Source organism: Erigeron canadensis, chromosome 2 (genome assembly GCF_010389155.1).
Source record: "Erigeron canadensis isolate Cc75 chromosome 2, C_canadensis_v1, whole genome shotgun sequence".
In the NCBI taxonomy this organism is placed as follows: domain Eukaryota; kingdom Viridiplantae; phylum Streptophyta; class Magnoliopsida; order Asterales; family Asteraceae; genus Erigeron; species Erigeron canadensis.
The window spans coordinates 14,800,200-14,824,461 of NC_057762.1; the positions used below are offsets into that span (position 1 = coordinate 14,800,200).

A 24,262-nucleotide genomic window follows, 5' to 3' on the forward strand; every position below is an offset into this window, starting at 1 on the left:
AGATGTGTGTTTATTTCACTAATATGAACAAAGCATGCCCAAAGATCGTTATCCCTAGCCGGAGATATATCGAAAAGTAAAATCCTCGACAGAACACCAGCTGAAATGATTTCTAGGTGCATATCAAGATCAGAAGTAAAGGGATCTATTGTTAATGAAAGATGTTGTCCGGGCTAAAAAGGATCTGCGTATCGGTGCCTGGTCGACAAAGAATTTGCCACACAGATTGGCAGAAACTTGGAGATCTACTTGAATGACATTGTAGGGATGAAGAAAAACCTCTTATAAAATATTTGGGAGACCTTCGAAAACCTCCGAACAATAAACCCAATCCGAATAAATGCTCATTCGGAGTAAAGGAAGGAAATTCCCCGTGCCCCCAACGGTATAGGGTATTATAAAAACAACAAAGGGATACACTCTAATCCCTCGAGGATTGACAAATTAAAACAGGTCTCCCCATCAAAGATAACAAAAGAAGTCCATAGCTTAAATGGAGAAGGTAAGTTATTTCGAAGAAAGAAGACTTACAAAACATTAAAAATCGAAGACAACGGCAGTTGGAGCAGATTAAATAAAATAAAGAAGCAGTAATGTGATAGAAGAGTTAATGTGGCCAGCGAAATCCCAACGCAGTGATTTACAAAATCACCTTGTACCAGGGGGCTTGATGATATACCCTCCCAGTGGTACGAAGCACTCGTCGTACGAAGGAAGCATTAATTTGATTTTTCAGAGTTTAATATAACGACCTTTGCAGCTCCACATATTAAACTGGGGGGCTTGTTGCTGTATGTCACCCTTCGTGACAGAACACGACCTTCGTGACAGAGCCGACCCTGCTTGACGAAGGTATCCGCTGTAAGCCTTATCTAAATATGGAAGAGATTATTAACAATATTTCTAAAACCCTAAACCCACTCCAAAATTTCTATCCCTATATATATGGATGAACCTAAACCTAAATTCTCATTCTTCTCCACTCCAGAAAACACACACACATCTGGACGTCCTCTTCTCTCCATAAGAGATGCTCCAGCAACCTAGAACAATATACTCACATATCAACGTGCAGCGGGACGATGACTCTCCGTCCCGAAGCTTTCACAGCCTACGATGATTAGGCAAAAGCATCCTTGGATATCGGGATATGATAATATCCTTCATGAGCGTGCTAAACACGGTCGAACAGATCTAAAACACAATAGCATGATCTCAAACGGCTAACAATCAAACCATAATTGATTGGCGTAAAGAGATCAAAACTCTACATTCGGGGAATCACCAACAAACATCCAAAAACACCCGTCATCCCCTCTTTAAAACCTAATCTCGGTTTGGTGTACAATCATAAAGAATGCAAGATCTTTGGTCATTCAGATGAACAATGTCCTAAACGTGTCATTGTGAATAAAGGAAGGCAACAAGCTGATGAACAAGATGATGGTTTTACCATGGTTAACAGAAAGAAAGGAAGAGCGAAACAGGTCCAGAATTCAAGACAGGTTGAGGGCATTCAGTTATCTAAAGCGAAACCTCAATTTGTTTATAAAGTTAAGCACAAAGTTGATTAGAATAAGCTCAATAATTCTAGTGTACCAACTACTTCAAAGTCGAATACTGAGGTCCCTTTAAAGAATTCCTATGAGTTGCTTAACGATTATGGTTCTCATGATGAACCATTGTTTCAAACAGTGGATCAAAATTTTCAGATCGACAAAAGGAGTTCTAAAGAGGATGGAGTACGTATTGAAAGTGATGATGAGGAGGTTATTACTGTTTTTTATGAAATAACAGATTACATGGCTCAACCGAATACTTCTGAAGGGGCAAGCACTCCCGGTGGGAATGGTTCAAATGTATAACATTGCATCATGGAATATTAGGGGGATGAACCAATACCCCAAACAGCAAGAGGTTCGGCAGGTGATTTCAGATAATAATTTATGTGTTTGTGCTATTTTGGAGTCCCACGTTTCGTTGTCAAAATTAGATAGTCTTTGTTTATCTAATTTCCCTAATTGGATATGGTCTTCAAATGGAGTTGCATGTTTGAAAGGGTCCAGAATTCTTCTTGGGTGGAATCCAGATATTGTGGATCTTATGGTTTTATCTTTTACGGATCCGGTTATTCATTCTCAAATCTTGTTCGAAGAGGATCAGAAGATGCTTATGTGTTCGTTTGTGTATGCCCATAATAAATATATTGAGAAACACCTTCTATGGTGGGATCTTACCGTGCATAAGTCTTTTATTTCAGATAAGCCTTGGTGTCTAATGGGTAACTTTAATGTTGCCGTAAACGTGGAGGATAAGTGATGCAGAAATGACAAAATTCAATGAACTGATCGATACCAGTGAAATGAGCGAGTCAAATGAACTGATGGGAATTTTTGAGATAAAAGAAAGTTCTAAGCTGAAATCCATTTCTGAGCTGAAGGGGTTATCTGAACTGAACAAGAATTCTGAGCAAGTGATGACATCTGAACAAGCTATGCTCATTCTGCCAGCAATAGCCCACTTCAGACAAGTGTTCACTAAACCAGTCCAGCCACCAGTTGTAACACTTATCCAGTGGCAAGAAGCTACAGATACAACCATCAGAAATCCATCAGTGAAGTTCTCCACTGAAGCCCACCAGTCCACTGAAGCTCTCCAGTGACCAGTTCCAGTCTCCAGATGAATGCTCTAGATGTACGTCTCCAGTGGATGTCCAGATTTCAGTTTTTCCAGGTACCTTAATAAAATGTTCGGACGTATGCTTGTGGGGTCCAATAAAGGAAGGATGACAGTTGTACAAAGAAGATGACAACAAAGGAATGAGTGCCCACGCTATTTCTAACGGCTTGTGGGCCCTCTTGCAAAAGGAATCTTTCTAGAATCTTTATCTGTCCATTTCCCATTGGCTAATAAATTAGTGTTTGTCCTTTGCACATGACAGCTTTTAGATTATTTTATTATTAAGTCGATAACTCCCAGGAAATAGTTTATGTGGCTATAAATAGGGGTTTTATTTCTCATTGTAAAATCAGTTTTTGGATATTGAATTGAATGAAATTAGTAGAGCAACCTCTATTTCTTAAAAATCTTCATTTACCTTTATGGATCTTTGATCTTGGTGGTTTGGAGTGATCCCTTTATCTATATTTGTGGTGGTTCATCCTTTCACAAATATAGTGGTGAGATCCAAAATCTTCGATTCCTTTATTTGTGTTTGTGGTGGCTAGACCTTTATCAAACATAGTGGTGGGTTGGAGTGTTTCCTTTATCCTTGATTCTGGTGGCTTCGCCTTTACGAATCTTGGTGGTGGATTATTTTTATTGTCTTTTGTTCTTTTTGTTGTGCTGAACGTCTTGCGTGTTTTATGCATCAAATTTGGTATCAGAGCCAGGTTTACAAAAGAGTTTCTTAATCTTTTAGTTCTTGGTTATTGTTTGGTTACTTGGGTCAGATTAGGTCTGTTGGATTTGTAGTTTGATCTGTTATTGTTGGTATTGTTTTGTTGAAGATTAATGGCTTTTAAAAGAAATATGACATTAGAAGAAGCTTATAATGCTAAGAGGGATAGGCAAATTGAAGATCTACAAGAAACACTTGGTAGAGTTCTTAATTTATTAAAAGATGGTTGTTTAAGGTTGAATAGAGAAGGTGTTGTAGGTGAAAGAGATGATACGTCTCAAGGTCCTAGTGAGAGATCTGATGACACCCCTAGATCTTCTAGTGATTCTGATGAGTCTTATCAGTCTAGAAGAAGCCATAGGAGGTATAAGGTTGATGACACGAAAGATATCAAGATAGATCCACCAGATTTCATTGGTTCTTCTAACCCAGAAGAGTTCTTTGAATGGATTCAGGTTATGGATAGAATAATGGAAATAAAAGGTTATGATGATAAGAAAAGCTTTAAAGTTGCCATTATTATGTTGAAAAGGTATGCTTCATCATGGTATGACAATATGAAGTCTGAAAGAGAATATAAGGGTAAAAGCAAAATTAAGATCTAGTCAAAGCTGAAATAAGTTATGCATAAGAGATTTGTTCCCCAGTCGTATATGCAAGATCAGTATCTTCTGATGAATAATCTGAAGCAAGGTACAAAAGAGGTTGTGGAGTATATTAGAGAATTTGATCAACTGAAGACTCAAACTGGTGTGAAAGAAACTGAAGAGCATACTATCGCCAGATTCATTGGTGGGTTGAATGCTACCATTTTAGAAAATATAGAGTTGCAGCCCATCTGGGCGTACGAAGGAGCTTGCAAATTGGCTCTCCAGATTGAGAAGCAACTGAAGAAGAAAGCCCAGTACAATCCTTTCACTAAGGTTTCGTCCAGTTCCAGTCAACCAGTTTTGAATCCCAGTGCAACTGGTCAACAGTCCTTCCGAGGCAAGGAGAAAGACACTGGAGGATCATAAGAGCCAGTTGGAAGAAAATGCTTTAAGTGTCATGGTTTTGGTCACTTCCAGGCACAGTGTCCCAACCAGAGAGCACTCACTACTAAGGAGATTGAAAGCTTACCAGATGTTGATATTGAAGAAGGTGAACTAGTGTACATCGATGATGAAACTGAAGAAACATATGTTGGTGCAGATGTTGGAGAAATGCTGGTAGTCAGAAGAGTGATGCATGCTAATGAGGTTGTAACTGATGTTACCCAGAGAGAAAATATCTTCCATTACAGATGTACTATTAAAGACAAGGTATGTGATCTGATCATTGATGGTGGAAGTTGCGCTAATGTTGCTTCAACTTATATGGTAGAAAAACTGGAGTTACCTACCACAAAACACTCTCGTCGATACAAATTGCAATGGCTCGGTGAAGGATCTGAGGTAAAGGTTAACCAACAAGTTACTATTCCTTTTTTCATTGGATCTGTTTATGAAGATAAAAATATTTGTGATGTTGTCCCTATGGATGCTTGTCATATTTTACGGGTTAGACCTTGGTTATTTGATAATTATGTATTTCATAACGGCCGTGCAAACTCTTATTCATTATTTGTAAGTGGGAAGAAGGTCACTTTGACTTCTCTGAAACCTAATGAGTTACTGAAAATCAATAAGAAAGACCAGCCCAAGTCTTTATTTATGTCACAAACTGAAGTTGAAGAAGAGTTAACTGGAGGCTCTCCAGTTATGATGTTACTAGTGCTTGAACGTACTGAAGACAAGGAGTTCATTGGAGTCCCCAGTCTCCTGAAGTCTCTACTGGATGAAGTCACTGATGTTTTCCCATAAGTCTTACCTGAAGGTTTGCCGCCAGTTAGAGGTATAGAACACCAGATTGACCTGGTTCCAGGTTCAGTTCTTCCTAACAAAGCTGCTTACAGATTTTCACCAACTGAAGCAAAAGAGTTACAACGGCAGGTAGATGATTTGGTTGCTAAGGGTTACGTGAGAGCAAGTATGAGTCCTTGTTCAGTCCCAGCTCTCCTGGTGCCAAGGAAAGATGGTTCAATGAGAATGTGTGTTGATAGTAGAGCCATAAATAATATAAATATTAAGTATAGATATCCCATTCCCAGATTGGATGATATGCTTGATGAGTTACATGGCTCCAGTTAGTTTTCTAAAGTTGATCTCAGAAGTGGTTGTCACCAGATCAGAATGAAAGATGGAGATGAGTGGAAGACTGCTTTCAAAATCAAAGGAGGCCTTTATGAATGGTCAGTAATGCCTTTTGGTTTATCTAATGCTCCCAATACTTTCATGAGGTTAATGAATGAAGTTCTCAGACCACTCATTGGTCAGTTTGTTGTTGTTTACTTTGATTATATTCTTGTATATTCAAAATCTGAAGTTGAACATGTTAATCATTTAAGAAGTGTATTTGAGTTATTAAGGAAACACCAGTTGTATGGCAAACTGGAGAAATGTGATTTTATGGTGGAAAGTGTAATTTTCCTTGGATATGTGGTGTCAAAAAAGGGTATTTCCATGGATCCTTCCAAGGTAAAAGCCATCAAATCATGGCCAGTTCCTACTACAATCACCGAAGTAAGAAGTTTTCATGGACTGGCATAGAAGATTTATCAAGAATTTCTCTACAGTTGTGGCTCCAATTACTGATTATCTGAAGAAGGGTGTGTTTGAATGGCCAAGTTCAGCCCAGTTAGCCTTTGAGTCACTGAAGGAAAAGCTCAGTTCAGCTCCAGTATTATCTTTGCCAGATTTTGATCAGTTGTTTGAGTTAGAATGTGACGCTAGTGGTGTGGTATTGGTACAGTTCTGGTACAAGCAAGGCGTCCAGTGGCGTATTTCAGTGAAAAGCTGAATGGTTTTAAACTGAAGTATAGCACTTATGATAAAGAGTTTTATGCAACTATTCGTGTTATAACTCACTGGTCTCATTATCTGAAGCCAAAACAGTTTGTCTTATTTTCTGACCATGAAGCTTTGAAGTTCATTAATGGTCAACACAAGCTGAATGCCAGACATGCAAAATGGGTGGCATTTTTGCAGTCTTATTCGTTTGTTACTAAACATAAAGTTGGAGTAGCTAATGTTGTTCCTGATGCACTTTCTAGAAGATATTCAATGTTATCAATTCTGGAAGCAAGAGTTCTTAGATTTTCTTTCATCAAAGAGTTGTATACTCCTCTTCCAGTTCCAAATCAGCCATGGGAAGATCTTAGTATGGATTTTATTGTTGCACTGTCCCGAACTCCAAGAGGAAAAGATTCAATAATGGTGGTCGTTGATCGTTTTTCGAAAATGGCTCATTTTATTCCTTGCAATACTACCAATGATGCTTCAGCAGTGGCAAGTTTATTTTGTAAGGAAATTGTTCGACTACAGGGAATTCCAAAGACAATTGTGTCAGATAGATCTGTAAAATTTTTAAATTATTTCTGGAAGACATTGTGGAGACTGATGGGTACCAGATTGATGTTCAGTACATCTCATCATCCCCAGACTGATTAACAGACCAAAGTTACAAATAGAACAATTGGTATACTGTAAAGAACACTGGTGAAGAAGACCTTAAAATCGAATGAGGCCTTTATGAATGGTTAGTAATGCCTATTGGTTTATCTAATGCTCCCAGTACTTTTATGAGGTTAATGAACGAAGTTCTCAGACCACTCATTGGTCAGTTTGTTGTTGTTTACTTTGATGATATTCTTGTATATTCAAAATCTGACGCTGAACATGTTAATCATTTAAGAAGTGTATTTGAATTACTAAGGAAACACTAGTTGTATGGCAAACTGGAGAAATGTGATTTTATGGTTGAAAGTGTAATTTTTCTTGGTTATGTGGTGTCAAAAGAAGGTATTCCATGGATCCTTCCAAGGTAGAAGCCATCAGATCATGGCCAGTTCCTACTACAATCACTGAAGTAAGAGGTTTTCATGGATTGACATCTTTTTATAAAAGATTTATCAAGAATTTCTCTTCAGTTGTGGCTCCAATTACTGATTGTCTGAAAAAGGGTGTGTTTGACTGACCAAGTTCACCCCAGTTAGCATTTGAATCACTGAAAGAAAAGCTCAGTTTAGCTATAGTATTGTCTTTGCCAGTTTTTGATCAGTTGTTTGAGTTAGAGTGTGACGCCAGTGGTGTGGGCATTGGTGCAGTTCTGGTACAAGTAGGGCATCCAATGGCATATTTCAGTGAAAAGCTTAATGGTTCTAAACTGAAGTATAGCACTTATGATAAAGAGTTTTATGCAATTATTCATGCTATTACTCACTGGTCTCATTATCTGAAGCCAAAACAGTTTATCTTATTTTCTGGCCATGAAGCACTGAAGTTTATTAATGGTCAACACAAGCTTAATGCCAAACATGCAAAATGGGTGGAATTTTTGCAGTCTTATTTGTTTGTTTCTAAACATAAAGCTAGAGTAGCAAATGTTGTTGTTGATGCCCTTTCTAGAAGATATTCATTGCTAACAATTCTGGAAGCAAGAGTTCTTGGATTTTCTTTCATTAAGGAGTTGTATACTGCTGATCCAGACTTTGCTGATCGTTTCACTAAAGCTCACCAGAAAGGACCATTTATTGTTCAAGATGGTTTTCTATTTAAAAATGGTAAATTGTGTATTCCAAGGTATTCTATTCGTGATCTATTGACAAGGGAAGCACATGGAGGGGGTTTAGCTGGCCATTTTGGCATTAACAAGACTGGAGAGATCCTCACAAAGGTTTAGAATATCATCAGTCATTGTCCAACTTCTATTGGCCAAGTTTACAGAAGGATGTTTAGGATATCATCAGTCGTTGTCCAACTTGTCACCAGGCGAAGGCAACTTTTCACAAAGGTTTGTATACTCCTCTTCCAGTTCCAAGTCAACCATGGGAAGATCTTAGCATGGATTTTATCGTTGCACTGCCCAGAATTCCCAGAGGAAAAGATTCAATAATGGTGGTTGTTGATCGTTTTTCAAAGATGGCTCGTTTTATTCCTTGCAATACTACAAATGATGCTTCCGCAGTGGCAAACTTATTTTTCAAGGAAATTGTTCGTCTACATGGAATTCCAAAGACTATTGTTTCATATAGAGATGTCAAGTTTCTGAGTTATTTCTGGAAGACCCTATGGAGATTGATAGGAACCAGATTAATGTTCAGTACGTCTCAAACTGATGGACAAACTGAAGTCACTAATCTACGATTGGCATGCTATTGAGAACACTGGTCAAGAAGACATTGATATGAAGTTAGCTCATGCTGAGTTTGCCTTCAACAGAGCTCATAATTATTCTACCGGTAAATCCCCATTTGAAATCCACTGACTCCCATTGATTTGATTCCATTTTTGATTGAATCGAAGGCGAGTATTGAAGCAGAGGCCAGAGCAAAAGAAATCAAGAAAATTCACCAGCAAGTAAAGGCCAGAATTGAGAAAACCAATGCTGAATACAAGGCAAGAGCAAACAAGCATAGAAAACAGTCCAGTTTTGCTTCAGGTGATCTTGTGTGGGTGCATATGAGAAAAGAAAGGTTTCCATCCAGAAGAAAGAACAAGTAAATGCCCAGAGCTGTAGGACCATTCAAGATTCTGGAAAGATTTGGTGATAATGCTTACAAGGTTGAGTTACCTGGAGATATGGCAGTTTCAAGTACTTTTAATGTTGGTGATCTGATGCCTTATCTGGAGGATGAGTACCTCGAGGACTTAAGGACAAGTCCTTTTTCAGAAGGGGAGAATGATGTAGAAATGCCCAGATTTAATGAACTGATCGATACTAGTGAACTGAGAGAGTTAAATGAGCTGATGGGAATTTCAGAAATAAAACAAAATTCTGAGCTGAAATCCATTTTTGAACTGAAGGGGTCATCTGAACTGAACCAGAATCCTGAGCAAGTGATGCCATCTGAACAAGCCATGCTTATTCTGCCAGCGATAGCCCACTTCAAACAAGTGTTCACTGAACCAATCAAGCCACCAGTTGTAACACTTCTCCAGTTGCAAGAAGCTCCAGATACAACCATCAGAAATCCATCAGTGAAGTTCTCCACTGAAGCACACCAGTCCACTGAAGCTCTCTAGCGACCAGCTCCAGTCTCTAGATGGATGCTTCAGATGTACGTCTCCAGTGGAAGTCTAGATTTCAGTTTTTCCAGTTACCTTAATAAAATGTTCTGACGTATGCTTGTGGGGTCCAAGAAAGGAAGGATGAAAGCTGTACAAAGCGGATGAAAACAAAGGAACGAGTGCCCCCGTTATTTCTAACGGTTTGTGGGTCCTCTTGCAAATGGAATCTTTCTAGAAGCTTTATCTGTCCATTTCCCATTTGCTAATAGATTAATGTTTGTCCTTTGCACATGACAGCTTTTAGATTATTTTATTATTATGTCGATAACTCCTAGGAAATAGTTTATATGGCTATAAATAGGGGTTGTATTTCTCATTGTAAAATCGGTTTTTGGATATTGAATTGAATGAAATTAATAGAGCAACCTCTATTTCTTAAAAAAATCTTCATTTACCTTTTTGGATCTTTGATCTGGGTGGTTTGGAGTGATCCCTTTATCTATATTTGTGGTGGTTCGTCCTTTCACAAATATAGTGGTGAGATCCAAAATCTTCGATTCCTTTATCTGTGTTTGTGGTGGCTAGACCTTTATCAAACATAGTGGTGGGTTGGAGTGTTTCCTTTATCCTTAATTCTGGTGGCTTGGCCTTTATGAATCTTGGTGGTGGATTCTTTATCTATCCTTTTATTTTTATTGTCTTTATTTTTGTTGTTTGTTTCATATAAACCCAGAAAATATCAAAAATATTTAATTTCCGATGTGCTGGAAGTCTTGCGTGTTTTACGCATCAATAAGTATGCTGGTGCTTCTTCTATTGACATTGCAATGCGCGAGTTTAAAGATTGTATTGACAAGATTGAATTGTCAGATGTTAACATGTCTGGTCTTTGATTCACATGGACTCAAAAACCTGATGGTTCGGGTGGAATTCTCAAAAAGATTGATAGGATTATGGCAAATTCTGAATTTTCTGATTTTTTTTTATTGGAGCAAATGCTTTATATCAACCGTACCGCATTTCTGATCACGCTCCTGCTATTTTGAGGATTCCAATGCTATGTATATCCAAGCGTAAACCTTTTAAGTTTGATTTCTTGCAGATAGTGGATAATGCTTGGAAGATAAAGGTTGATAGGGTTTATATGTATCGGTTAGTTAAAAAACTAAAGAATCTAAAGAAACCATTGCGTAAGTTGCTCTATAGCAAAGGTAACATTCATCAAAGGGTATCTAAATTTAGGGTTGAGCTAGATGAGGTCCAAAAGGCTTTAGACAATGATCCAGCTAATACTGATCTTCGTGAAGAAGTTGTTGCAGTTTTAAATACTTATAAGGATGTTCTTCTGGATGAAGAGAAGTTTTTAAAGCAAAAAGCAAAAGTCCATTGGCTGAAAGTTGGGGATTCAAATTCAGCATATTTTCATAAGGTGCTGAAGAGTCGTACTTCTAGAAACCGGATTGATTCGATTGTGGATGGTCATGGTACTCGACATGATTGTAAGGATGTTCCTAAAGTTTTTGTAGATCACTACACTAACTTTCTTGGAAAAACTGGATCTACACAGCCTCTTATTGCTCAATAGTTATTCTCAAAAAGGGTTTCCAATGATCAGACTACACATATGCTTCTTGAAGTGACAGATGATGAGGTGAAGGATTCAATATTTTCAATGGGAGATGACAAAGCACCCGGTCCTGATGGATATTCAGTGGCTTTTTTTTAAAGCATCTTGGTCTATTGTTGGTGACGATGTAACTAAGGTTGTAAAAAACTTCTTCACATCGGGTAAGCTCCTTAAAGAAGTTAATCATACTATTATTTCTTTATTGCCAAAAGTTGCTGCACCAACACGTGTTAATGATTATTGTCATATATCTTTGTGCAATTTGGTGTTCAAGTGTATTACAAAGATCATTGCAAATCGAATTAAGGGGTGTCTTGGTGATCTGGTCACACAGTATGCTTTTGTTCCGGGGCGTAGTATTACTGATAATATTCTTTTAACTCAAGAATTGATGCATAACTATCATTTGGATAGAGGCCCTTCTCGTTGTGCTTTTAAAGTAGACATTCAAAAAGCTATGATACGGTTGACTAAAAATTTCTAAGGGAGATATTATTTCAGTTTGGTTTTCCTAATTGTATGATCTCTTGGATCATGGAATGTGTTGCATCTACTTCATATTCCGTGTCTATTAATGGGACACTTCATGGGTTCTTTAAGGGGAAACGTGGTTTATGTCAGGGCGACCCGTTATCTCCTTATTTGTTTACGCTTGTAATGGAGGTTTTATCGCTGCTATTGCAAAGAAAGATTCGTGAATCTGAAGTGTTTCAGTATCATCATCTTTGTAGTGGATTGAACATCACTAATATTTGCTTTGCCGATGACTTACTCATTTTTCTGCGTGGTGATGCTAATTCAGCAAGAGTGGTGTGGGAAGCTTTGGAAGAATTCAAAAACATTTCAGGTTTGTCCCTGAGTTTACCCAAGAGTACTGCCTACTTTTGTAATGTGTTAAATCATGTTTAAATCGGATATTCTTAAAATCTTACCTTTTGAGGAAGGTAGCTTACCAGTCAAGTATCTTGGGGTTCCTCTTGTTTCTACAAGACTGATTTATAGAGATTGCAAGGAACTTATCGAAAAAATTAATAATCGGGTCAACAATTGGAAAAACAAGTTTCTTTCGTTTGTTGGCCGTCTCCAACTTGTGCAATCAGTGTTATCTTCTATGCATGTGTATTGGTCATCTGTCTTTATCCTACCTGCTGAAATTGAACAAATCCTTCGGGCTTTTCTATGGAGTCAGAGCTCGCTGGGTAATGCAGGGCAAAGGTAGCATGGGATGTGGTTTGTCTCCCTAAGCAAGAAGGGGGGCTTGGCAGCCGCCGATTGGATACATGGAATGCTGTTCTAATGACAACTCATATTTGGAATTTGTTGACGTCTAAAGAATCTTTATGGGTTAAGTGGATTCATACGCATAGGCCAAGAGGACAAAGGTTTTGGGATATCCCTTTGAAGGGCAACTTGTCTTGGAGCTGGCAAAAACTATTACAAATTCAACCTATGGTACGAAAACACTTTTGGTATTCGGTTGGCAATGGCAGGAGTAATTCTGCTTGGTATGACATTTGGGCTGATTTTTGTCCACTTCGTGACCATGTTACTTCTCGAATGATACGAGATGCTGGCTTTAATTTGCACTCAAATTTGGCTGATATTGTGGAGAATAACTATTGGAGGTTGCCATCGACATGGAATCATCAAACACTAAATTCTAATCCTCCTATACAGGTTAATGTTCCTGATGTTTTGAAATGGCGTACTAATTCTGGTATTTTGGAGGATTTTTCGACTTCATTTGCTTGGAATGATCTACGAGTTCATGCTTCTTTTGTAAATTGGTATCATATTGTATGATATGCTCAATGCATTTCCAAACATTCGTTTTTGTTATGGCTCGTGTTTAAAAAGAAGTTGAAGACTCAGGATATGTTGTACAATGGGATGTTCATCATAACAATTCAGTGGCTCTCTTATGTCCTTTCTGCAGTTTGCAACCTGACTCCCATTCTCATTTGTTCTTCAACTGTTCTTTTTCTTCTAAGGTGTGGCAAGAGGCTAATAAAGTTTTTGGTCTAACTCAGGCTATGGATTGGGAGTCTATTGTGCATGACCTGATCAAAATTGCGAACAAAAACTCTCTTAATAGTGTTACCTCCAAGCTCCTATTGGCATGAACTATTTATACTTTATGACGAGAGAGGAATGAACGGTTATTCAAGCAAAAGAAACAAACGGATTCTCAGCTGGTCGAGGTGATTGTTTCTACGGTTCGACTCAAGCTAATGACTCTTCGTTTCAGGAAAAATCAGCGAACTAAAGCTACCTTGAAGAGATACAATTCACCTACGTCTCACGTAGAGCAAAAAGCACTGGCAAGTGTTCTTAGCAAAGTGGGTGACATTGACTTAACTTTAAACGGGTAATGCATTTAATGTGAATCAAAAGTTTATGTTTGAAGACTCATGCATAATCTTCGAAACATAATATTCAATAAAATCATTTTTATAGTCTTACAACACAAGAGAGCTTGGTAGCTCCATTTGAACGCACAAAGAAGGGCAAGGACAAAGGTTTGCGATGGACGGAATTAAAAACCCGCCCTTTTAGAAGGCTAACGCACTCCGGCTTGTTCAAATGGGTGAGCCGGTGTATCTCAAGGTTGTAAAAGTCCAACTTTATTAATGAAATCTCCATTTCGATAGTTCTTAGTCAAATTTATTTTTAAAACATTTTTTGCGTCACCTTTATACAACTTATAAACAATACAAAAATTAATAAATTTGCTAATTCCGAACTACTTAATCATGTAACAAGTTAAGGTAGGTCACCTAAACATGGTCACTATGGTTCATGCATATATTTAAACCCGGCTCCCCCTTCCGAAGAAGAGGACCACATGCATCAAGTTACCTTGATTGCGTAAGCCTTTAAAAAAATAACTAACACTTAGCACATAAACACATAAAAACATGCTGACTGGATATTTTCAGTAGCTTCACGACCAGTTTAAGCCTGTTTCTGGTCTGAGTAAGCTTTCGACCAGAACTACAAAGTTGTAGCCCTATGAGTCTACAATCTACTGTCCGAATTTGGGCTTCTAACTCATTACCGATTAAAAGATATGAATTTTTTAGTAAACTATCGCAAACCAGAAAATTCACACGAAAAATTCACATTATCACATAATTATCTAATAATTAACCCTAATTATTGGATCACCATGCTTTGCAAAATATATCTCTATATATTCAGTCAAATCACAATTAATTTTGCATGAATTTCTTGTGATTTTACTATTATTTAACAACTTTAAATAATTAAGATACACGTAATCATACAATTCATCACATAAACATGTCAATTCACAATTCAAAACTTGCTTGAGGGTTTCAATCTCCATTGAAATAGGTTAAATTTTAATTAAACAAAAAACCCTAATTTTATTTAATTAAGATCCGATCTTAATTAATTAAAAATAAGAAAACAACCTTTTAATTAACAATTAATTAAAATCAACTAACCCTTAAACCCCCCCTTCAAGTTTTGATCTTTGTAATTAATAGATCACATACGTGGCTCGTGATACCACTGTTAGAATATGAATACATAAATAAACATATAATCACGAGTAAGCGCAACAGAATAAATCGAAGTAATTGAAACATATATGCAATCAAATTAATTAACAAAGAATAGAATTGAGTTGTGTACCTTATGCAAAGCTCCAATAAAGAATAATAATGATAATGATATTATTATCGCTTAGGGTTTAAAACAAAACCCCTTTACGATCGCACACTAGACACCCTGAACAACGTATGCTAGTACCTGATCACTAACCGAACAACTATTTGTTACAAACCCTTAACTTAAAGTCGAAATACCCTTAATAAAAGAGGAGATTGGCCACTTCAAGAAAAAGAGAGAAGAGGAGAGAAAACTTATGTGAAAAGAAAAGTGTGAAAAACCTAGAATTAAGCCCTCTATTTATAGGATATAATTAGGTTAAACATAGCTTGAAAAATAAGCTACATCAAGGCTTTCCAAGCCTCATTGTGGTCGGCCCCCCTCACATTTAGGGTCCAAAATTCATTTTCCAATTTTTACTTTTTAATCCTCCTCTTTAATCAATTAATTATAATTAACCCTTTAATTATGTTTAATTAATCATTTCGTGATCAAACTAATCAATATATTACTTTAATATATCAATTAATATTATCGAGTTACCGTGTCATTTCGTGTGACCCCGTAGGCTTAAATTATTTCCGGACATGCGATTTATAATAAAATGATCACACTCTAACAGTTAATAGATAAAGGAGTCGATAGAAGAAACAAAACAAAGCAAACCTCTGGGAGAGGAGTTTGAACTTAAATCTTGACTAGCTCTTGCGCTAACATGGACATTTTTGTTAGAGGAAAACTTCCAGAAGGCAAATGCATGGCATGTCTCTTCAACATCCGATATAGACAACTGAGTCTCGAGTGATGATGGTTTCGGATTGCTTTTCAGTTTTGAAAAGATAATAGCATCTAGTGAATCAGAAATACATGTCTCATTGGATTTTGGATTGGATTTATTAATCTTGAGTAGCAAAGATGCTTCTGATAGCCGTCCACCAATACTCAAAGCAGTTAAACTACCATCCAATTGAATTGGTGTTTGGTGATGGCTACCATACATCCCTTTAAAAACCAAGTCATCGTTGTTTTGGTGTTTTCCCTGCAAAGATGCTTCAGAAAATAAGCCTCCAATGCTTATATCAATCAGTGCATAAAGATATTGGTTGCCCACTGGGTCTAAAGACACTGTTTGAAAATTTCTCCATCCCTGATGAATCAGATAAAAGTCCTCCCACAGTCAGAATGGTAATATCATCATGCCGTTGAGGAAACTCATCAGTGTGACTCCTATTGTCTTCATTATCCTAGTAAAAGAACAAAATAAACACCAAAAAACAGTTAAGGTAATGCCATCCATATAACATATACCTATGTAATATAATACGAGTCATACTCCCGCGCAATGCGACGACGATGGTGGTAGCAACGGTGGCGATGACGGGTGGTGGCGGTGGTGTCGATGGTGTGGGCAACGTGGCGGTGATGGGTGGTGGGGACGGCAATCCGTGAATGTAGAAGTAATTGATGTTTAAGGAGGTAGTGTAGTTATTTTAAGAACTGAGGGATTTATATTGTAACTTATTTCATTAAGGATATTATAGATTTATTAGGTGGAGATATTTAAATTAATGAATAAAAAATAATGGTTTTTTAGGTATATCAATTACTCTTTTAAGATTTTGGAGAGGGGGGGTACCCCTTTTATAGGGTATTATAGATTATAGAGATATAACAGAAATATATATATACTAGTGCTTAGACCCCGTGCATCACAACCCTAAATAATTTTTCTTAAACTTTATTTTAAGATTGTATCAATAAATAAATATAACTGAGTTGGATATAAAAAAATATTCTTATGGGTTGATTAATTTAAAGAAGAAGAATGCTAGATATACCTTGGGATTTATTAATGATACACGAGGGCTTAAAACGCGTACATTGCACGCCGGAGAGAAATTATAAAATTGATTATACAGTCCTAGAGGTATAACAAAATACCAAAGTATAATGTTTTATTTGATAAAACATTCACCATAGTTTTATTTGATAAAAGAATTTACAAATGTACAAGCATGTGAACCAATTTCCAAATACAAATGCGTCCACCGTACTTGAATATTAAGTTATCGAAACAAATAACAAGCACATGAAGTAGTATACTACAATGATCAAGGCGGATTCCATTGCCTATCACAAGGTTTGATCTTTGACTCCAAAGTGCAATACAAATAATCATGAAGCATATAAATCCTCAATGCTTAAGCTTATATCCTGAAAAGCATGAAGAAAAAGTGTCAACTACGAAAACGTAGTTGGTGAGTGCATAGGTTTTTATATAAATCTTGGTACATCACCGTTTTAATACTTAGAAAAACTGATTACTATTACATTTCGAAATATCCCAACCATATGATCGACAAAATTTTCATATCATGTTATCAAGTTTCCAAATACCATAATGTCATATCAAGACATGGAGAATCTATAGTAAAATTTCAGGTTCTCATTTGTCAAATCATCATGAGAGAAAAAGTATATAAATCGATTATGTAACAACCCTCAATTTCCAATTAGGATAATTTACTTGGACTTATCTAGGTCCTTATCCCTAGAGGTTTATTAAGAGAATTGACCTTCTAGACATTCAAAGCATAGCGATAATTGCCCCCTAGTACAGTGAAATGCCATAAACAATAACTATAATTATTCAATACGATCTCAAGCTACAGATATTAGTTCTAATTGAACTTGACAAAATGCCAATGAACCAAAAATTGAATCTCGAGAAGTTAAGTTATATAAATAATAAGGTAAGACTCACAAGTTGTGATAACAATCATAAATCTTCACAAAGGACCAACAATTCAAACGCCAAACTAATTGATGTACATTTGAACACAAAGATATAATGACCATCTTGAAAATAGATTTATAAACTATTATGTACATAATAGTAAGCTTGAATAATAATAAGTACATAAATATATTGCAACATTTGAATAAGTCTTCCAATTAAAAGATATGCACACAACTTAAACTTATTATACATATAAACTCTTATAAAATCCACCAATCAACATACAACTAACCCACTTATTCTTATACTCACACATAAATATACATCACATATACATATACATACATACAAACACTAGTTAGGACTTAAACCCAACACAAACCACTTGGGTTAACCAATGAGTTCACTCCTAACCCACTACACCACTCCATTAGACCAATAGGCATCCTCCTAACTCCTTTTCCTCCTCTCTCCCACGTCCATACATCTGCACACACCACCCCACACATTTCATTCTTGAAAACACAACACACACTCCTCCCAAAAACTCTCTCTCAACTATCTCCACCTCCTTCTCCATTTTCAGATTTCTCCAAGGCAAAATGGAGCTTGAAACTAACTAATCTAGTGTAATAATAAGTTCCATTGATCATCCAAAAACTAGAGTCATGTATGGTGGAAGCATGGAGTCGATTTGGAGGCAACAAGGTCACGAAATCAGCCCTCTAAGGGGCTGATCGAACAGCAGCAGAAAACAGGAGCAAACAAGTCCCATCTTCTTCCTTCCTTTTGGTTCTTGATTATCAATGGGTACCCAACATGTTCCTTTGTTTGTTCTTCATCTCTTCTTTCATTTGATAGCTTATTTTCCCTTATATTTGAGCTTGTAACAGCCAACAAACGACTCGTGGGCTGCCATCAAGAACAAGACCCAACACCACATCCCATCTTGTTATTTTGATCTTCAAAGGATGATAACTTGAACTCTTTTGATTATCACTCTTTTTACCTTTCATTTTATCACTAAATACACATATATCTATTCATGCATGCATATTTAAATGATGGAATAATAAGAAATAATCATTAAAAAGTGTCACACATAAAAGATAATAAGTTGATTGAGCTTGAAAGTGATAGATCTTAACATGCATGCTTAGATTTGCACTAGTTTTGATTGATTTTGATTTGGGGATTTGAGATGGATGGTTATGATTTTGAATTTGATTGATTTTGATTTGGGGATTTGAGATGGATGGTTATGATTTTGAATTTGATATAATCTGTATATTTGATGTTAAGAGATACAAAACAAAGTAATAATTTTGTTAGTGGGAATCTAGAGGTTAAAGCAAGCAAACAAAACCATTGGTGGGATGCATTAACCAATAAACATTCTGACAGAATTGATCTCCTGTCTTAAAACGGGTAAACTGAACATGTGAGGACATTTTCAAGAAAAACTATCAAAATAAAAGTTGTAGACAAATGAGTTAAGATTAACCTCCAACTTGAATTACTCAAAAACACTAAACCAAACGAAAGATATGATTTTTCTACTGAAACTGGTCAAAACTGAAATTTTGTATGAATATTTTATAAAGTTTAACAATTTTTATCTCCTAATCCATAAAGTTCCAGGAGGTCATACTTGGTGGAAAGTAATTTCAATGTGTTTTGAACTTAAAATAAAATCATGGGATTTTTCTAACAATTAGAACATCAAGAAATTTTATAAAACTTCTGATGTCGCAAGCAGTGCCCATTCTGGACAGTTTGTGTTTGGATAATTTTTACGGACACCAAACATCATCTAAAAATTCACCAAAAATACTAGATACATATAAGTCACTGTGTAAAAATCATGAAGGTCCAAATAATTCGTCTTGACCCCAAAATAGTAGCTAACATTTCTTAAAAATAAAGTATAAAACAGAAAAATTGTAAGTAATCTTATAAATGGCATAATGGGCTATGTAATGAACTAAGAACCATAATGGGCTAACCCGGCCCAAATAATGAACCCATAAGGAACACAAATCAGTAGGCCCACTTGGCCCAATAAGCCTTATAGCCCAATAACCACTATGATCCATTATGCACCTAACCCAAATAAGGTAAAGCCCAATAACTAATGTAAGCCCAAAACATTTAAAAGCCTATGACACCTAAGGCCCAATTGATAATGGCCCATAACACTTAAAAGAAGTTGAAATGATTGGATATTAAGATTTTAACATACGTTTTTGGAAAAGAATATTCGTAAAGATATTTGAAGGTCCTTCTTGGTGGTTCTTTATTTTTGGTCATAATTGGAAATTGTTTGGACACACGTATTGGGTATTATCCCTCATATGATATCTTGAAAGACGTTGAAATTGGTGATATTGAAATGATTCTGGTAATCGAATGATTGTGGTATGATATACGATTAATCGATTTATATACTTTTTCTCTCATGATGATTTGACAAATGAGAACCTGAAATTTTACTATAGATTCTCCAAGTCTTGATATGACATTATGGTATTTGGAAGCTTGATAACATGATATGAAAATTTTCTCGATCATATGGTTTGGATATTTCAAAATGTAATAGTAATCGGTTTTCTAAGTATTAAAACGGTGATATACCAAGATTTATATAAAAACCTATGCACTCACCAACTACGTTTTCGTAGTTGACACTTTTTCTTCATGCTTTTCAGGAAATAAGCTTAAGCATTGAGGATTTATATGCTTCATGATTATTTGCATTGCCCTTTGGAGTCAATGATCAAACTTTGTGATAGGCAATGGAATCCGCCTTGATCATTGTAGTTTACTATTTCATGTGCTTGTTATTTGGTTCGTGGACTTAATATCCAAGTATGGTGGACGCATTTGTACTTGGAAATTGGTTCACATGTTTGTACATTGTAAATTATTTTTATCAAATAAAGCTATGGTGAATGTTATTTATAATCCTTTGTTTTGAATACTCGACTTTCTGTACATCTCATTGTTCCGCCTTAGTTGGGGTGTTACAGAAAATGGTATCAAGAGCCAAGGTTATAGAGAACATTGGAGTTCCTACGGGAATTTCAAAACTATAGCCACTTTTCAAAACGATTTTTATAGTAGAGTCGAGCATGAGGTTAAGTGGACTAGTTTGAGCTTTACATGGTAGGACCCTATATAAACATAGAGTCATGAATCTATGTTTAATTATGAGAGAACCATGTAAAACTCAAACGACCACTTGGACTTGTGTTCAAAAGGATTCCTTTTTTCTTTTTTTTTTTAAAAAAAGAGATCTTTGTTAAATCCGTTTTTATGAGCATACGTGTTGCATTTAGACATTCACCTAAGCACATATAAGGATTCAAGACTTGATTTAGTTGAGGATTATGCTAGCTTGGTAGGATTCCTATTCTTGAACATTAGAAGTGAAACGAATCTAAGATTGAATTATATATTTGTTGATACATGCTACATTATGCTATAACATGCAAACTCGGGCATGATTGATTTGATTGCAATATGAAAGTTATAAGGTACAATGTGAAAGTTGTAATGTGCAATGTGAAAGCTTGTATTGTCAATGTGAAAGTTTAAAGGTGCAATGTGAAAATTTTGTGAGAAATGCATGCGTAAAAGATTTATGAATTATGATGTTGAACTTTAAGTAGCATATGCACTATAAAATAATGTGATTATTATGTAGCATGAAATTATTTTCGAATATGACTTGTTTAAGTTATTGGGTGATGAGACTGATTATATAAGAAAGAACTAAAAGGGGATATAGGTATGACAAGTAATATGAAATTCTATAGCTGATATGGATATAAGAGCTTTTACTTTCTAAGTTTGGACTATTTGAAATATGGATATAAGAGCCCTTACTCTCTAAGTTTGAGCTATTTGAAATTAGCGTGTGAATATTGCGATGATTATGTAGTCATGCCTTACTATTGAGATACTTATTGCACCCTAAGGTTGAGCAATATAAGGACTAGTGCGTAGATGATGTAATGACTATATAGTTGTGCCTAATTATGAGATAGTTATGATGCTCTAAGATGTAACTATTGAGAACTAGTAATTGCTTGATATGATGATAATATGGTTATTCCTTACTACCAAGATAGATATCGCATGTTGAGATTTGACCGCTTGAGAACTAGGGAACGCCCTGGGAAATTCATTATAAATTAGAAATTTTCTAAGTATGAAAGTTAACATTAAGTACGCCTCCAATATTCGTTCACCCATGCTCTTTTTAAAAATACTCAATATCCTATCTCTCATGACACCACTATACATATCTGACATACGACAACGCGATATCATCGGTGGAGCATCTTTCCACGAACGTTGGACGATATATCTTAAGAATTATAGTCCCAATATATGAGGTGACTCTATCCTCTTAGGAACTACACATAACCTTTGTATTCGATCTGAGATGGCGCAAACATATGGAAATGTCAAACTAAGTCGGAGATTTACGAATGGCGAGCGACACTAAGGCCTTATGACGATACAATGTCACTAGTCGAACACGTACCCATACTATCTAGACGACACACCATGAGGAATGTAGCCTCGAAATTTTGTGCGATATTTCTATTCTAACACGTATATGCGAACATCCATCTATATTATTTAAGTCGATGAGGTACATGTTGACGTCATCGAAAATTGGAGTCCAATGGGCAACATAACACATAGAAGAGATTTCTTTAACTCGTGCAAGGAGTCTGATTCGAGCCTTAATGAATCTTTTGTTTTATATTTCCTACTTTATTCATTCGAAATCAAATTCTATATCTTTGAAATTCTTAATGATTCAAAGTAATGATCACCACCGCTTCTCTTCAAAAGTTAGTAACCTAACAACGTGAAACTCACTCACGCCACACTCGGCAATGACGAAATCAAGTAAGTAGTACTCCGCTCTCGCTGCGACATCAAGAGATGCGAATGACGTTTAGTCATCAGTCGTCCAAAAGCGAAATGCTTGGGATAAATATATAGCATAGAAGATGCTATTGGATCACAAACATAACGTAGGCCATGGAAGATATGATGTATGTCAATCAAAGTACAAAGAAGCAAATTTTCACAAGCGACGTTGAAGCATTCCGTTTAACTCACCTAAAGATATTAATCTGGGTTGACGTCTTATTCTCGCTACGAAATCTTACTCCTCACTTCCACATTGAAGCTAGCCAAGTGAATCTTGACAAACTCGAGGACCAAACACGATGAAAGCATGGTCCTTCTCCTTTTCCAAAGATTTACGATTCCCTTAATCCACGGATAACTCGACACAACACCTGAAAGTGGTGAGACCAAATAACTAACACCACCCAGTCGCAACAACGTTAAGAGAAGGATTCACTCGATACAAGGAAGTTCAAGAAACTAGCGAGTGAGAGAAATATAGTATAGAAGATACTATAAATGGAAGCAATGCCTTGGATATGCTCTACATGTGAGCGAGTGTAGAGGCAATTGAACCGAGGCCTCAAAGTGATGAAGGAATTAAAGGTCCTTTTATCCATGTAAAATGGAGCCTCGACGGAAATTAGAAGAAATTCCAAAGTTACCGTTGGAGCGAAGACGGAAAATTAAGGAGAATAAGAAGTAATATAAAACCTATGTGACCCCCGCGATTTGAAGATAAATGAAAAATGGTTTGGGACTACTCTAGAGGACTAGAGTAGTTACAAGTAAGATTAGGAAATTTAGCGAATTGAAGATTGCCAAGATGTAATGGTGATTCAAGGAACCTAGTTAAGAAGTTGGCTAATGAGCTTGCTTAGGGGAGGAAGCGAGATGGTACGAAAAGCAAGAAATCCCTTACATTTTTCTAGAAGAAAAATGTTAAGGGGGTAATCACAGCAAAAGAAGATACTCGAACATGGAGAATGAAGCGCAAGACTATACTTTATCATTCAGGAAGAGTTATTCAGTAGCATCATTGAAAGTGATGTAGAGTAGAGAGTAAAGTAAAGGAAGCGATTTAACTCAAAGGGTAAAGTGAGGAAATCAACGTTATCTACAAGATGTAGTTCTGGAGATATTCATCTTTATGACACTCCTCAGGTTATTCTTGAATACCACTTGGAAAACCACTATCGAAAGCCAAGAATAGATCAACTAAGCCAAGAGAAAGCGGTATACGCTCAACACACGAGTTTAGAAGCAAGGTGAGTTATGAAGGTTAACCCCTCGAGGTCAACGTTTGTAGAGAGGTAAGCTAAAATGAGATGAACCCGGGTGAAAAAATATATATATATATATATATTTTAGAACACATGGTGAACAGTCAAGAACCATCGACCCACGAAGTGGTGCGACCAAGAAAAGTGAAGAACAAAAAAAAAACAACATGAAATCGCTAAGTTAGTAGTGAAAGCAAATAAGGAATACAACGTTAGAAGTTAAGGCACATACCACCACAATGATTAAGGAAGTTGGTCGTTGAATTAACTTTTAAGAAACTACAAACTCCGGAAAGGGCTATTTACGAAACACTGGAACGAAAGCGTGATAATGATAACATACATCTGTGATGAGTTAGGATCCAAGGATCCCTATCACTATGATCTCGCAAGTACCCCTGAGATAAACTCCAAGGACTATCGACTGCGCATGTGTCAACCATAATAACAATTATATAGTAAGAGATGGATCCAAGTGGCAAACGGTAAGGAGTATGGTTATCCATAAGAACACGAAGGAGAAATGGAGAAAACTAGATGGTTTAGAGAAAGATGAGG

The 24,262-nt window shown here is 36.4% G+C and overlaps 1 protein-coding gene across 1 annotated transcript; it reads left to right on the forward strand.

The window, feature by feature from the left end:
* The first annotated feature begins 11,647 nt into the window (after positions 1 to 11,647).
* On the forward strand, positions 11,648 to 12,916 carry LOC122587764. The gene is made up of 3 exons (XM_043759930.1): positions 11,648 to 11,960; positions 12,058 to 12,232; positions 12,322 to 12,916. The coding sequence occupies exons 1-3, from the start codon at positions 11,648 to 11,650 to the stop codon at positions 12,914 to 12,916; spliced, it is 1,083 nt and encodes a 360-aa protein (XP_043615865.1).
* Positions 12,917 to 24,262: the final 11,346 nt, after the last annotated feature.